Genomic DNA, 17,485 nt, shown 5'->3' on the forward strand with positions numbered 1-17,485 from the left:
CTAGAGGACTGGTGTCAATCACCCTGATCCAGAGACATGAGGCAGGAAGGAGCAGATAGAGAGGCAGTGGTGTTTGCTAGCAGGAAAATACTGTCCAAAGCAGTAGAAATGAAAGATAGCAGTGAAGCATTGAAAGGTATGATGATATTGAATAACTGGGCAATAAAACAGCAGATACAATTCAATGCTGATAATGTAAAACAGGACACAGGGAGGGAAAAATAGCTAAGTTACCCAGGGGAATTTGTGGTGTTGGCTCAAAAAACAACCTCACCCCCTAAAAAAGCCCTATTCTCTTCCAAGAATCCCTTGCTCAGTCCTTGAACACCAAAGGGGGACCCAGGCTGTGACCCACTTCTGGTATCTGCTGCCATTTACAGCCCCTTTGAGTGTGGTTGTGAAGATTTGTGACTGAGCTAATTACCCAGCAGTATCTGAATTTAAAGCCTGACAGTTAATCATTCTGTATATGCCATGTACTGTAGTTTCCATGTAAGCAGTCATTGGAAAACAGAATAGTCCTCCACAGTAAAACTGAGTAAGTTTTGAGGAACATTCTCTGTTTGCATCTTGGGAGCAGGATGCTCTTCTCTCATGTTTCAGCTTCTTGAGAGATTTTATAAGGTAACCTGTAATGTATAAACATGGTTTATTGCCATCACCAACAACACTTATGCAATTGTAGTCTGAATACTAAGCCTGAAATATAGTTTAGGCTTCTTTTGTGTTCATGATAGATTTTATGAACCTTTTTTCATTGCTGGTGATGTCAGCAGGGTCTCTCTATTGAATTATGGATTAGACATTTAATCAAGGTCTGTGCATTATTATATAAGCCACTTGAGTTTTCTACTGAAAAATGAAATAAATAAAAAAAAATTGATTTGCAGTGGAATTGAGTGAACACCTGATAAATAAAATTCCATTGTGCATCTCGTTCCTCTCTCTAGCAACATGCAAATATAAAACATGAGGCGTAGGTCCAGCAGGCTTTTCTACTGGAAGCCAGAAAGATTTTCTCTATCAGTAAGGAAAGAATACAAGATTCAGAATAATTTCCACTGATGCACTTTTTAATGTTCTTTCCTGCAGATGTTACTTTAAAAACATGTTTGTCCTGGTGTTTCTTTTCTCAACATCTTGAATTGTAGTTGAGATGTGGCTGCAAGACCAGTTTGGGACTACCAGACTTGATGGTTTAGCAATTACATCTGTTTTTATTCCAAATCATGTTTTTGTCCAGCTGTCTTTTAAAACCATTTCTATGAGTTGCTAGGATACGTTTCTAAAAGTGGAAACTGTTTACACAGTCTCAATATGAAAAATCTTTGTATTTCACTTATTCCTTGCCAAGGCTTCATTACAAGGCACTGTTGAAGTTTACCAAGCGCTCAAAATTGTCGTACAATCCTGTTTCTTTGTTTGTTGTAATCAGAGAAATACTTAGCTGATTAAATGAATCTTGTTTTGTCTACTATTACTAACTCCTTTGCTGAGCTTCCCAGAGGCATTGTTCAGGTGGATGTTTAGTCAGCTCAGGCCTCAGAACCAAGGCCAATTCCGCGAGTGCTAGATGAGGTGGTTCTCATTGCTGAAAACATCTCCTTTTTGAGATTGTGAAAAGGTGAAATGAGATAATCTGAAACGAGTCAAACCCACACATTTTCCTAAGGAAAATATTGAAGTTTTAGGGAAACAACTTGAAGTTTGTGTAAGCAAGGGGTGGGTTGACGAATCGGTGCGGAGCAGCCAAGAGGCTGTGTCAGCATTTGTATGATGAGTTCTGTGTAATTTTTACGTTGCTACATGCCAAAAGATGATCCTAAGGATCAAGTCTTCCTCATCTTGCAACATCTGCTGTAACTTGCCTTGTCTTATACTGTTACGTTTTCGAAAATGTGAAGGGGTTTTTATAGTAGTCTTTTAACTGTATAGTAGTCTTTTAACTACTGTATAGTAGTCTTTTAACTGTAAAATCTATACATTAAAAGTAGTTTTTCAACATCTGAATTCCCATTTTGATCTGCTGCTTCAGGCTCACTATTGATGTTTTTGATATCAAATAGATTTTATTTTTCTGATGGCATGTAGGAAGGTGGCTGAAGAAAGAACTGGCTTTTGCATTTTAAAATAAATTTTCTTAAAAGGTACTTTTCAGATTAGTCCTGTTAGCCACCGTTGTGTTTCTTTTAAACCAGCCCAATAGGTACTTAAATAACTGCTACAGACATAATCAACAATCAGGTTATATTGAAAGCCTGCCGACTCCACCAGAACAGTCAAAGGGAAGACTATTTAAAATGAAACAAAACATAGCATTTAAATCTTAACATGAGAAGCAGCCAGACAAAGGGAACACAGATCACAGTTTGATTACCCCTGTAGAAGAACGTTTAGAAAATTAATATTAGGATACTGGCAACTGAAAGCATTTAAAAGTGTTAATGCCTTTTCTTTGATTAAAAAGGTCATTGACAGAACACAGCTGTGAGCATCTGTGATACCTTGAGCAAATATGGGAGTGGTGGCCATAATGTGCTCAGGTCTTTGTGCGGCTCTTGCAGGTCTCTGAGGACTGAACTTTTTTGAAGTGCAGCCTTTCTTTCCGGGTTGTTTCAAGGCAGCCTGACTATTTGTTAGTACGCAAAGGTGACAGATCATCAAAAGAGTGTAAGTATTGTGTGTCTTTCTCTGCTGTTCAGGGACAACTTCTTTACTGGATAATGGTAAATCTTCCTCTCTGACCTGGAAGCCAAGAGTCCTATAGATTATAGACATGTATAAGATATTCCAAATGACCTAGGAGGAGAACCTGCATGTGACCTTTGTCCTTTCCACATCTTGCTCTGGCCATTGCTCTAATGAGTGTCTCTTCATTTCAACTTAGCAGTATGGTGCTAGAATGGCATAGAAAAAAACATAGTAAAGTGAAGAATTAGGCTCATAATTGTTTGCCTTAGGAATAATAGTATTATATGTTTTTCAGTTGCACCTCCTAGCAGCATATTAGAAGATGAAATATAGGCTTACACAGCACTTACCTGGAGAGGAAAGTTAAAAGATTTTACTTCTGCCAAGCCCTAAGTTTTTAGGATATTTAAAAGGGTTATGGTTGGTTGAAAGTGGAATCCATCATGTGGCTACTGGTAAAAACAAGGGGAAATGCCCAGGTAAGCAGGATACAGTGCAGTTACAGATGGTTACCTAGAAGACCTTTTCTTTGCCAGCAATAGTGCAGAAAACCTCAAATTTGCTATTTGTTCTTGTCTTTATATGGTCAGCTAGTCACGGATAGCCTGAGTGGCATAATGAACTTTTCCATCTTGCTGTTACTGCGGGAGTGTTCCAAGCAACTCAGGCTCATTCCTGATCTCTCACTGGAAGATCTTGCTGAGCATGTGGATGACGTAAGTCATTGTATACCTCTGTTTTCTTCTGTTTATCTTTTAGTTTTGATGGAAAGACTTTTGTGAGTTGTGGAACCTAGGAAGCCTGGCTTCTTGGGTCTTGACATTGCTCTAAGCCCTAAGAAAAGACAAGCTCACAGCATGGCCTTTCCTCGCTCCTCTAGTCAGCCACCTATTTGCCCCAACCAGTAAAGTAAAAAATACATAATATAGATGACACTTGATGGAAATAGGCCTAAAAGTTCCAGTGTTACTGCAGGGAAGAATGGCATGAGAAGGGCAGATGGAGGCTTCCATTCCTTTGCACATTCTCTTATATGCTCATGGAGTATGTGGCTGTGTTACTCTTGTTTCCTTAGGAAACCAGACTAAAAAAAATGCCAGATAGGAAATAAAAACAATTCTGTGATTACATAGTACTTTGTAAGGGAAAAAAATTATCCACATCTCTGGATTACAAAAGTCTTTGAAGCTGTGATAACCCAGTTGTTAGCAACCATAATTTAGATTTTTTTTTTTTTACATAAATATGACTTATTTGAAGTATGTTGAATTAGGAAACTCATGAATAAATATTTTGACATAATCAGAATTATATGGCTAGAAATTGACCTACTTTGCATGACAGATGCTTGAGAATCCCCCAGCTAATAGCATAGTAACCTGGCATAGCAATGCCCTATCTTATAATACATTAAGCTGCATACAGACATTAAATTATTAGATTGTTGGGTTTTTTTCACGGAGATTAGACACAGTCAATTTTGTTTATAAATGAATAAGTTATAGGCAAGATATTGAAGGCATTGGGGGTGCGGTCCAAAGGAGGACTTGTCCGTCGTTTGATCAGTGTTTTCAACATGGTCTCACAAAATACTATTTGTTACAAGTAGAGAAATAGCCAGAAAAGCTTGGTGGTACCACACAGCAAATAACTAGGGTATTATACCGAGTAAATAGGTCTTGACTGTCCAGAAGATAAGCACAATCGCAAGAGGAATCATAATGTTTTAAAAGACTGGTAATATTTTAATGATGTAAATAGAATCTATTTTTTCCCGTGAAACTGTTCTTTATGCTTGTGGTGATTTCAGCAGACTCATATTATCTACATGTCCATAAAGTTAGTATGACAAGGATTTTGTACAGGTCAATTCAATAAAGAACTCTGACCTAAGAATAAAACAGTCTTATCCTCCTTTTGAGTTCCTGTGGATTTTATTTTTTTAATTGCCTGCCTTTATTATTTTAAGAAACACAGGTGATGAAACAGTTTAGCTGCACTTTGCACTGAGTATATTTTTCAGGCTTCATGTATTTTTGTTGTTCAAGTGTAGCACAAGAAAGAGTAGTGCTTTTATTTGTGAATTACCACTAGTTTTTATTTTTAATAGGAAAAAGGTAACTTTATTTTGCCTCAGCGATATCATATTCAATTTCATTAACTCCTTGTTTCTCTTCCTCGTTGTTTTCTCTGTTTTTAAAGAACTTCTGTAGGAAAGACTATGATTTTGCTCTCTTGTAATAAACTCATGTGTTATTTTGTCCTCTTTCCCCTCATGTATCAACAGGCTCTTTGGATTCAAACATTCTAGTTTAGCTTGGCAGGCAGTTGGGTCCTTGTGCTCTTACAACTGAACCTATTTACCCAACGTCTTAAAAAATTGCCCCGTTTTCCCAGTTGACTGACTTCCTTTCCTCTTACTTGAAGCAGAGCTATCTGGAGGGTTTTGCTGGCTTGTTTTTGTTGGATTTTATTACCTTTTTAACAAAATTCTATTTCATTCTTAGTTTTTGGAGTACTACCCCAAACACTTTGGCTCCTGTTCAAGAAGCAGAAGAGTTATCCTGATGGGTTGATCTCCGTGGCAGTACACACATGAGAGATGCGCAAACCCCAATTTCCTACCTCTGGAATTCATTATGGCACAGGGGTGTTTCACTTCTTATTAACGCTGTGCCCAAGGGTGATTGCCGGCAGTAGTCTTTTCATTTCTGCCTCCTGCTGCCACTTTGACAATAGGAATGGCAGCAGGAGGCAAAAATGAAAGGACCAGATTGAAAGAAGCACTTTGCCACTGTTGTAATTTTGAAATTGATGGCGTTTTCTAGCCCAAAGTCTCAGGAAAAAAGCTGCTTTCCTCTTTGCCTCCTATTGTTTTTCCAACAGAGAGAGACATTCTCTGATGTTGCAGAGGCAGTGGGAGGCCAAAATGAAAATAATTTTCTTCCTGAAACATTGGATAGCAAAACGTGAACAATTTCAGCGGGGAAATAGCGGTTTGTTATTTTATTGACTGCCATGTGGTGAATACTGGTATTTCCGTTTGCCCGTGGAAAATAAATAGCAGGTGCTTTTCTTACTGAATTAACACGATCATAGCATAATTTCTACAAATCTATTTGCGGTGCATTTTTAACAAGACATTTTCAATCTTTTTTTTTGTGTGAGAGTAAGCTTTCTAACGTAAGTAGATAATTCCCTTCTGAGTCCATTGCTGCCTCTAATGCCACAGCCTTGGAACCAGCTTCTTAAGAGAGAACTTTATGGGTCTGCACATTCCAAAGCTGTGTTTTATACCAATATCATCAGAACTGTGAGTAAACCCTGACATAATTGTCAGTGCCGCTAATTCTGTAGGAGGAAAGGTGCACGGTGGTTCTGCTGTCACAGCCCAGTGTGTGATGCAGCTTTACCACTGAGCAAAGGCTCCAGCAGAATCGAGGCTTAAGTCTTATTGGGGTTAAGTGACATGGGAGGTAGATGGCATGGGCTTCAGAGGAGGCCAAGTGGAAGAGCATTTGGGGCTGATGTTCACCTTCTCTTCCCTGGAAGACCAAGTTCTGTCATTTAGGTGAGACTATTTGCAACGCTGAACCAAACCAGTCAAAGAACAGAAGTACAACAAGCAGACTTTGCACTTTGCAGCTGTTTACAGCCTGTTATAATCTACTACGTGGTTTTGTAACTGTTTTAACGAGCGCTGGCACGACTCTTCAACAAATGACTGTTCTGTATTGACAAAGAGGGTGGCTCATGGCTCAAGGAGCAGGGTTGCCCTGACACATGGCCATGATTTCATCCAGGGTGGTGCACAGTCCCATTTCTGTGTGTGCCCCCAGCACTGATGCAGTAGGAGACCACAGTATTGACAAGAGAGGGTGAAGTGTAAATCAGTGAATGCTTTTGTCCCCCTGTGTTAGTTGTTATGGGCTATTTGCTCTTTTCTTTGGGGACTTCAGTGTCTTTAATTAGTTATCTTGAACGGAATGATTTTTCTCTTACTGAACATGTGAGAAATTTGGGAATGTTAATCAGCAGAGCATAACCTTTTCTTAACTTGCTGTTTTTATAGTCCTGGAGAATTAACATTTATCTTAGGGCAGCACAAGTATTTGGCATTTGTATGAAGTGAACTGATTCTCCACCCTTTTGCTTTCTTTGTACATAATAAAAAATGAACTCTTTGATAGACTCATCAACAGAATATATTTGTAGGCTTTGAAGTGTAAATTCTGAATCTGTGTGTCTCAACATGACTTTGGGGCGCCGTGTGTAAGCACATGCATGTCTGGGTGCTGGGTTAGTTAAAGTCTAATTAAAATTATTCCTGAAAACTTCATACAGAAAGCCAGATATAGGTAGACACATAAAAGCAGCTTGGTTTTTTGTGTGATATTTTTCTTTTTTTTTAATAAATTCTGAGTACTTCTTCTAGGATTGTAGAGAATTCAACAACTCTGCAAATCTTGTTGCATGTTCACATACCAAAATTATTTAGATGCTCGTCTTTAGATGATAAGTCTTCCTAGTGCTTAACTCGTTTTTCTCTTGCTTTACGTTGCTTCTCAGTACGATGGTGGAGCTCGGGAGGAAGGACATTTGTAATTTACTTTCCTCTGCCCCAGGAAGTTCAGTTTTGGTTTGGAAATGACGCGTTCTGGGGTAGTTCAGCGGCACCATTTGGACTGGCCTCTCCTTGCTGTTTTGAAGTTGTTTATGAAGATTTTTGGCAGTAGATGGTGTCTTCTGGCTGCTCCATTAGGGCTGTTTTGCTTGGGCATATTAGTGCAGCTCTAATGGGTCCCTTTCTTTTCGAAATGTCTGGGCTTTTACCGTACCCCATCCAAATGCAGTGCACATATTAATGTCAATTAAGGATCACTGTAAAATCAATTACCTTTTCTTAGAGATTTTGTCTCAGAAGCAACTGATTTCATACTGACATCCAGGCGAGCGGGCAAGGAATGAACTGGTTGATGACCCTGTTTTCCCCAGGGCTTTACTTACTTGACATTTTGATGTCTGCTTGATTTAGACATTTACTCCAGCTTTGAAACATGAGGTGAACAAAGTTGCTGAAGTATTGTCTGTCTTTTAAAGAAAAAAAATCCACAGATACATGTGTTCTCTCTTCCCCTCCAGTTGTCAAGAAAACATGATTTTTATTCTTACTCTCTAACAGCAGAAAATGGAGCACGAAGTTTTACTTGTTTCACTTCCGGTCACTCTGTAGGGCGTGCTGAACGAGGCCAGTACCCCCAAATGAAGTTTTATTGCAGTGTCTTATTTCCATTTAAATCAGTGCACAATATGGGATTTTAGCTGCTTCTGCATCCAGCCTCTAAAAGGCACCTTAAAAAATGGCTTTCAAGGATTTATGAAGACTCGTATGGTACAGAGGCTGAAAAGAAGTTTAATTACATTCAGCTTTTGGTCATTTCTGTGTCTGAGGATGTGCCCATTTTCTGTCATCTCAAAGACCATCTAAGAAAATAAAATTGATCAGTGAGCCTTCTGGCTAGAACTGAGTGCTTTGTCATCTGCCCGTGGAGCGTATGTGCTCAATCACTGCCAGCGTGCTCACCCTCCACTCATCAGCACTGAGATTTGTCCAAAATTTTAATCAAACTTTATTATATACTGAGGCCTTCTCTGTAAAAAATTGAGTTCTTTTCGTGACATGCTCACACATATTTCCTTGTATTATAAAGAAATAATTTAATGCAGTGCACACTATTGTTTTGCTTTGGAGACAGTCAAATGTACATCTTGTTTTATATTAGCTCGTGTAGAGCACAAAGTGTTAAGGTAAAAACTTGGCAAGTGCAATTGTTGTCACCTTGTGAGTGACATCTCTGCTCGTAAACCTCTGATCAAAGACAGCAAATTGTACGGGAACATCTTATTTACTTAGGAAACTTGGTTCTAAGAGTGGGGATGTGTAGGTGTCTTCGAGGACAGTAATTCACAGGCTAATAATGCCAGAAGCCATAAAATCTCAGTTGGAGGTGACTGAATAGCAGTGCTGAGCAATCGGGAAGTGCTGCTGAGATGATAGTCTGAACGATGATTGAGTTTTCCTGGAGAGCCCTTATCTGTGTTTAAAATTGTAGGTAATGTTTTTAAATTTAACCGTAATAGTTCATTGAGCCTTCAGAGTGGTTTCTGTTTCCCCTCTTTAAACGGTTTATCTTGTTCCATAGAAATATTCTGGTCTTTGCATTCAAGACAAATGTTTGCGTTGATGTCAAAATGGGGCATTTTACCTTTTTCTGAGCAGAAGCACCAAGAGGATGGAAGCATCAGTGGGACAGGAGGGAGATTCTCCCTCTAGTTCCTCGAGCCAGGAGGCTCATGTGGCTCCCAATGGCACTTCTGGGCAAGGGCGGCTCATGGGGTTTGTGGCAGGGGGAGGTGTAAAAGCGGCGTTTTTTTGAGGTTTTGTGTACTTGTATCGTGGCAATATCACTTTGTGAATACTTGAGACCCCAACAGAGTTGACTTGTTGACCCTACAGCAAGCTCTGTCTAGCTGGATAAACTGAAAGCACTCCAGAACAAATCTTGCAGACTTTTTAGGAGTTTTTAGAAGTTTACATTCAATTTGTCATATACTGTAACCAAGAGTTTTGTATTCTATGTAGAAAAGCAGTACTTATTCCTTATCAAGTTTTAACCTGATTTATAAGGTTGTAATCCATCCCCCCAAAACAGATTGCATTTCATTACATCAGTAGTTTTTTTTGCAGTTGCTAGGGACTAACCTTTGTTGACGAAGTAAAGTGTGAAATTCAAAGTACATCTTCATTTAATAGAGCAGTGATTGATGTTAGGAGCAGGTCTTGCTGTGAGCATACTCTGGTCATTTGAGATGAGTTCTAGATCTTGAAATGAAACCCTTTAGTAACTCTCAGTTTAGAATGGCTAATTGTAAGAAACTCATTTGTTAAATATTATTAGAGGAAGAGAATGCTGGTGATAACACCAGAACTTATGTTGTGTGCACATATACTGCTAGATATGATGTGTTTTCTTTTCTAAAATGTTATGTTGAAAAAGGAAAAATATTTTATTTTTGTGCATCAGGTCTCCAGGTGTTTCACGGGGATTTGGGCAGTTTTGCTGCCAAAGTCAGTGACAAATAACATGACCTGGCAGCTCCAAGTTTTCCTCCTCTGGCAGAAAAGTTCAAAACTTGGATTAACAGATAGGAGAGGATCTGGGAATTGGTGTGGGGGGGGTAGTTTTATGATTCCGAATAAGTGTTCAGCACTGCACTTTCTTCTGTCTATGAAGAATTACATTCCAGAGGGGCTGTGGTCTCGGTACCAAGATCCATCCCTCTGTGTGATGGGCAGTTTTGAGCTGTCTCCATCAGACTTACAGTTCTGTGAGGCCATTGAGAAAAATGTGCCATCAAGGAGAATAATCTGTTTGAGCTTTTCATTATTCCTTCCTGAATTGCTGTTTAGTTGCTGCTCTACTGAAAGCTACATATGATTATGTATGAGTATTTTTTCTTTTTTTATACCTGCTTATGTACTTACCCTCCACTCCCCCCGCCCAGGGAATTCTGTAGTTGATGAAAATTACCATGAATTTTCCTTAGATAATTGATAGCAAATGAAGCTGTGCACCATATGTGTATGTATATGTGCAAATACATAAAATTATGGATGCATATATATGTGAACATAGCGGCATAAATATACACAGCTAATGGAAAATATCTTTCACTTAGCAATTAATTCAGTAGTCATCAGTGTGTGTGGCATCTTGGAGGTCATTCTGCACCACAGTATTTTGTCTTTTCCTCTGTATTAGTGCTATAAAAATGCTAATTGTCTCCATGAAGATGTAGGCTGTTTATAAGTGTTTATGTGATTGTTTTTCAGCCGTGTGAGATACAAGGAGGTGTTATTTCAGGTTTATAATTTGAATGTGTGATGGATGCAAGTTTGGCAGTTTATTAGTTAGAAAAGAAAAAAAAACCACAAGACAGTTGTGTGTCGTTCTTCAGCAAATTGATTGCCAGGAGCATGTTATTGACTTTGCTGATAATATCATTATATGTTTTACAGCCATAAAATCAAGAAATTCAGATTATGCCCTGAGGGCTTCAAACATTTAAATAAAGGATACAGCTATTTCCAGGGCTATTGGTTTAGATTAGCGAGTGCTGTGAAGAACGTGTAGTGTGTTACAAGAGCACACAGAAAAAGCAACAGTGTGCTTATTGCAGTGATGCTTTGGCTTAGTTTCTTTTTCTATTTATGAAATACGCTCACTTACAGATCCCCTGGGAAAATAAACAGCATTTGCTTTAAGTGTTAGCATATTAATGCAATGTTAGCTTGGCGCTCTGTTGGGCTAAGAGCCGAAATCAAGTGTAATCGTCAACTTGTACCAAGAGTGAGGATAAGTCTTCTTGAATCATTCATCAAAATACACAGTGCCTGGGAAGAATCATAGAATTATTTTGTTTGAAAGAGACCCTCAGGATCATCAAGTCCAACCATAACCTGACCTAACTCTGGCACTAAGCCATGTCCCTAAGAACCTCATCTAAATGCCTTTTAAACCCCTCCAGGTATGCTGGCTCCACCGCTGCCCTGGGCTGCCTATTCCAATACCTGACAAAGCTTTCCATGAAGAATTTTTCCTGATATCCGATTTAAACCTCCCGTGCCGCAACTTGAGGCCATTTCCTCTTGTCCTGTTGTTTGCTAGTTGGAAGTCACAGAATCATAGAACTGCTGGTGTTGGGCACTCAACTGGGGATTTTCTGACCTGTATCTTCTACAATAGCTTGTGTTCCTATTGGCCTGTTTATCAATCACATCTTGAATTCACTTGAGGTATTTGGGTTGAGTATTTGGGCTTTTGGGTTCAGGTCTGTCTCTAGCTTGCTTACAGAACTTCAGCTCAATTAAAAGTGCATTGCCTCAAATAAAAATGATTGACCATGTTAAAAAAACTTGTGGCTTTAGTGAGATGGATAAAATACCTCAATGCTGATCATGATGATAAGCCTCTCTCTTCTTTAGACGTGTGCTCAGAGCACATTGCATCCCCCAGCTCCGGGGATTTATTGTTCTCCTAAAAAACTGTGGAAGTCCAAGCGCAGTGCCACAACTCAGTGGCAAAGATCATGTTTTCCTACTTAGGCAGGAGCAGTGGCTGAAAGGTGAACGGTGACATCTATAGAAGTAGGTAAAATAATTATTCTTACATTTACATTTTAAGGGCTTCTAAGGATTATAAATGTATATTCTGCAAACAAAACGCTTCTGTGCCTGTGTCAACAGTGGCACATTTTCTAATTAAAAGTGATCACCTTTCTAAATTGAATTTGTGTGATCTTGTTAGTGGTTTTATTAGCTTTTGCATTTTTTCTCAGTTTGGGGAATGAGAATCAATTCAGTTTTAGTTTTGTTGATAACCTGGTTCCATTTTGGATTGTAAAGTCCTTGCGTTGAGTTGCGAACAAATGCTTGGGATATTTCTTTGATTATGAAAAGCAATTTTGGAAAGCATTTTAAAGAAAATTGTTAGAAAATACTTGTTGGTCTTAAAGTTTAATACAAAAATTTAATTTGGGATCCTTTCAGGATGACCTAGTGTTGCTGGTCCTTTGCTAAGGAATGCTGGGTAGATCCTTACCTGCACAGGGTAGGGTGGACAACTGAGATGGGCATCGGCCGCTCACCCAGCGTGACTTTGGCAGCTGTGCTGTTCCCTGTAGCCATGACATCCTAAAATGCGATCTCAGGAAATATGTGTTGTGGAAAGAAGTGACTGTCATTAAATATGTGCTTCTGATTTTGCTGTAGATTATGATCTGGTAATGATTTCAGACCTCACGCTTCAGTTTTCCATAAAAATCTTCTTAGTTGGTTTCTCAATGTGCCCCTTGCTGCCCTTGAGATGTTATTTGTAGTTTGAGGAAGGCAAGCTGAGAGAAAAAGCCCCAAGATGCAGCTTCTTATTATTCATATAAAACGGAGCTCCAGCAGTAAGTGCAGCCCCATATCCAGGATAATCCTCCTTCCCACAGTCTGGGACCAAGCAGTTTCAAACTCAGAAAAATCTTGTTCAAGAACTACCATGGAAAAACAAAACAAAACAACCAACAAAAACAAAACAAAAAAGCCCCCACACAACTACAAACAGCAACACCAAGAACCACAACAACAAAAACACACCAGCTTTTTTGTTTTAATGATGAGGTGTTTATGAGAACCTGGACAATCTGCCTTCTAAGTGTCCAGTGTGCAAATGAAGTATCACCCTACATAAATGTCGTGGCGTCTGTTAAATCAAGCGTGATGACAGTTGTCACAGGGTAAATTTCCAAGCAGGTAAAAATTTTTTCAGTACAGGTTACAGCACTAAAATTTGGAAATATGGTATGAGCATAGATTGGGGGAGGTGTGGATAGACGCTGAGAAAGGATGACTGTTGCAGATGGCTGATTTATAACGTAGGGCAGTGTGTGTGTGCATTCTCTGTGATTTTCCATGGGACGTGCTCTAGGGTTTTACGGATGAATTTGTAGCGTTGAGTAATTTGTAGTTTCCACCACAGTTCAAAATATCTACATCATTTTCAGGCTGATGATTTTTTTTTTTTCCCAGTCATTTATCCCAAAAGCACTTCATCCTACTTAATCTGGGTCATAATTGACATGGGAGTTGTGCGTAAGCAAACACAGCCATAAGTTGTGTTTGAATGGGCTATTAATGTCAGGGATTTAGTTAGGCGCAGCAAAATAGATCAGAGGTTGGAATAAGTATAAATGTTCAAATAATAGATGACTGCAAGGTCGCTGTCATGACTTGGACCCAGGAAACACTCTTGAATGCTCACATGCTTATGCTATCAGCTAACAGCTGCCTTCAGCTCTAACGACAACGTAAAGTTGAAAATTGTTGGCAAGAAAGCTGTTGGAATTGGGTTTTATTTACTGCAAATCAACAGGATATCATTGTATGTATAAAAGACATATGGAAAAGTCCACTGTTATCGTTGTACTTTGTTTTTTCTCCAGATGTTCTCCCTCCTGCCCCACTCTGGAGCTGAAAGTGGAAAATGGTTTTTCATTGTTTGTAGCCAATGGTGCCAACATCTGCCTTGATGTTTCCCTTGATATTTCTGGTTTGTCGTTTTTGTCTCTTTAGATTTTCTTTTTTTTTTTTAAAGAAAATATAACGTAAGACAAAGAAGTTTCAACCCTCTGTTTAATTCTTTTTGAGGGAGCAGGAGTGAAAACGAATCAAGGGAAACAGGTGGATGGCTACTGAACTATCACAGCAACACTTAATCACCTATCTCAAGGGGCTATAAATGAGGCATTAAAACATTTATCTGTGCTGATATTTATCATTGAAAGAAATAGTATTTTTGTGCTCAAACACACTCAAAGATCTCAATATGCTTAAAATAGCTGTATTTTTTAGCATATATTTAGTCCATCATTAGTTCACAGTGTGGGCCTTGCTGTACTTTGGAGGAAGGAGGACAAAATGTGAGTATCTTCATTTGCAAGTACTCTTTGTTGGTCCCATATGCTCTCTAATCTTTACTGTAATGGTATTGTAAAAATTGCAGTTCCATAGTTTTGAACCTGGTTTATTATCCACTTGGTGGTTGTGTAACACTAGCAAAGTTGACCCAAGTGTTGGCTGCTGAAGAAGTGCTTTTACTAGAAATGTAAAACAAAATAGCTTTTCCCCTCAAAGCATAGGTACTTCTGCTTATCAAAAACTAGCTATGCAGAAGCAGATTTTATTATTTTTTTCTGTGCTTTAATCTGACTTTTCAAAGAATGACCTTTGGAGAAAATTAGGGCCAAAATTCTCAGATATAGGTGTCTAATATTAGTTTCTTACCTTCAGTTCATTTATAGCAGGCTCTTAGTTCATTTTTTACAATAGCTACTGTAGAAGGACAGGGCAAAATCTGTGAGTAGAGCTACTAGGTGGTAATAAAATAATTTTTAGCAGTGTCAGCCCATGTTTAGGCAAGTTTCCTGGTGGAGTCGGTTGTGTCCAAGACACTTCAAATTCCCTAACATCTCACGTTTCTACTTGCTGCTTTGTGCCCTGGAAGTGGTTTGTTTGGTTGCTTGTTTGGTTGCAATTATTTACAGTTCACTGCTGTTTTTCTGAGATCCTAGCAAGAAATTCTACAGACAGCTGCAAAATATATCTTTAATCAATTTTAGAAAGACTGATTCCCTAACTAACATATTTCTTCCAGCTGAGACACAGAATAAACTCTTCTGCAGATGCTCACAGAAAAAAGTCTTCCTGACAAAACTGTCCCTTTCATGGATTGCTGTAGTGTCATTGTCGTGTGATTCAAGCCAGTCTGAGCATTGTAATTTATGTGCATTGGCCTTTTCAGTACTGTACTATCTTATCACCAGTTGCTTTTTTGTTAAGAAACATCTCGTGCCATTTTTTAAGCTTCTCAGGGTGAGCCCGTGAGAGCCAGCTTGGCTGGTTATGTTTTTTCTGTATATGTTTATAAACAGAAAGAATAGAACATGGAGACTATATTTTTGTGCTTTAGAGCAGCAGTATTCTATAGTCAAATGACGTTATTTTTTTTTCATCATTCAAATAGTAATAGTGTAAATATTGCTGATACAGTTAAATAAGTCAGTATGCAAAGAAATAGTCCCATGTTTCTGTTAGAGTTTTGTCTGCAAAATGAAGAGTTCTCAAGCGTATTAGGATTAAAACAAGCTGTACAGATCAGAAGTTTTCAGATCCGTTAGGTCTGATTCAGGCTTATCTCTTATTTCCCTAAACTTAATTTGTGTGCAAATTTTGTGCAGAATATTTTGTATGGCAACAGTTCCACTGTGAATTCATTTGAAGTAGTAAGGCCAAGTGGTTTTATTGAACGCGTACTTTTCTTGTAATTTTATTGAAGTGATTCCATGTTGAGGTAGGAGTTGGATCTAATTTGCCACTTAATCACAAGCATGTATTCATTTATTTTCCTTTGCGCTCATGAAAATTTCTTTGTTTCCCATATGTCTTTTCAGGTCAGGATCGCAGTGAAGCCACTTTAATAAAGAGGTTTAAAGGTGACGGCGTCCGATACAAAGCAAAACTGATTGGGATAGATGAGGTTTCTGCCGCACGAGGAGACAAGTTATGCCAAGACTCTATGATGAAGCTCAAGGTGCAGTGAAACTTTTAATGTTTAATATTATGGAGTCAAGGGAAGTGAATTTCAGCTTGAACTTTTACTCGTTCTCCTTTCATGACACTGAGTCACACTGGTTAATTATGTATTGAAATCAGTCAATTTTACATGAACTCCTGGCTGGTATTGCTTATTCCAGTTTAATTTTAATACATTATCTCTGAGTTCAGTAGTTATTCATGATTGACACCACTGCAATTTGTCCACAAATTACAAACAACGCATCTGCAAATTGAATAATTTTATTATGCAAAAGGAGAGGTAGAGCATTGAGAAGAAAAATTATATATCAGAACATTTTGTATGACAGTGCTAATCAGCTACAGCCCTGCCTTTGACCTCTATCTCCTCTTGGGACAGGTAGGAAGGGGTGAGTGACGTTGTGGAGCGTAGGGAGCCAGATACAGAGGGAACTGGTGTCCTCACTGTTTCGGGAATGTCTTGCACTGCTAATGGCAGGGTTGATGGGTTACAAAATCAGGAGTCAGTGCTTGAAGAGGACAGAGCATGAGAAAACAGAGAGGAGTCACCAGAACTTTGGGAAGGAAATGGAGCAGTGACAAAAGCAGATTTTTTTTAGTAGACTGCAAACTTAGAGTCCTGGTGGACTTTCTGGAGCATGCTAGATATCCCTCTCTGGCTCATTCTTTTCTTACAACCCTCAAAGAGCAGAAGAGTTCTCTATAGGAAGCAAAATTGTGTTTTCTTCAAGTGCAGTGTTGACCATGGGCTTCCCGTCTTCATTGTAGGATTACATGGTAGATCTAGGAATAACCCGCCCCCAGTCTTTTTACCATGTTTTTCCTTCCAGTCCTCTTCCCAGGACTATGTCAAGAGAGCTGATGGATTTCCCATTACTAATTTTTTCAGTAGTACAAATCCCTAAATAGTATCTTTTACACTACCAACCAGCAGGGTTCCAGTCCCAAGGAACCAGGAGGAATAAGTTATTAATGAATAAACAGCAAAGGGTGACATGCATCTTACGGTTCAACAATCTAAAAGCAAGATCTGGTAGATAATTTACAAATCAGTTACCAACATTTTATGACAAGCAAAAACTCATCTGTACTAAAAGGTGTACTGTTGATTTATTACATCTGCCACAATATTCCGATCTGTTTTAAGGTATACTGGATATTTCTCATTATTTCATAGTTCCTAGAAGCAATTTGAGAGCATTGTCGCTGTTCTGTTGCACAAGCCTTTTTGTCTCTCTCCTCCTGTATTACCATTGCCACAGCTCCCAGATGCCTGATAACCTGTTTGCATAGTGGTGAGATTGATCTGAACAGTGTTGTGAGAGGACTAAAACTATTAAGGCGAGGGAGCATTAGACATTCATGTTTGTATGTAAGGCAACAAAGCATGAAGTTATGGGCTCTGGAAACCTGGTGCCTAAAACATGAGTTTCAAGGCCAGGCATAAAGTTTTGGGGTGACTTTTGACAAATAACTCAATTTTTTCTTTTTAATTTTCATGTCTGCTAATGAGAACACTGACCTCATTGAGGTCTTAAAGCATAAGTTAATGATTGTTAAAACATGCTGAAATTGCAGAGCACGAGATAAAAG

The 17,485-nt window shown here is 38.8% G+C and overlaps 1 protein-coding gene across 48 annotated transcripts in view; it reads left to right on the top strand.

The window, feature by feature from the left end:
• The window catches only part of DAB1 (DAB adaptor protein 1), a 436,898-nt gene that overhangs the window by 358,360 nt on the left and 61,053 nt on the right, over nucleotides 1-17,485 (top strand). For 46 of the 48 annotated variants that reach the window (XM_021295514.2, XM_021295492.2, XM_065070963.1 and 43 more), the window contains one exon: nucleotides 15,748-15,887. In XM_021295514.2, coding sequence (XP_021151189.1) covers nucleotides 15,748-15,887 — 140 coding nt within the window. Of the gene's footprint in view, nucleotides 1-3,281; nucleotides 3,408-15,747; nucleotides 15,888-17,485 lie in introns of all 48 variants that reach the window. The other 2 variants (XM_065070991.1, XM_065070995.1) reach the window with 1 other exon arrangement.

The sequence above is a fragment of the Columba livia genome, chromosome 8 (genome assembly GCF_036013475.1).
Source record: "Columba livia isolate bColLiv1 breed racing homer chromosome 8, bColLiv1.pat.W.v2, whole genome shotgun sequence".
NCBI classification, from domain to species: domain Eukaryota; kingdom Metazoa; phylum Chordata; class Aves; order Columbiformes; family Columbidae; genus Columba; species Columba livia.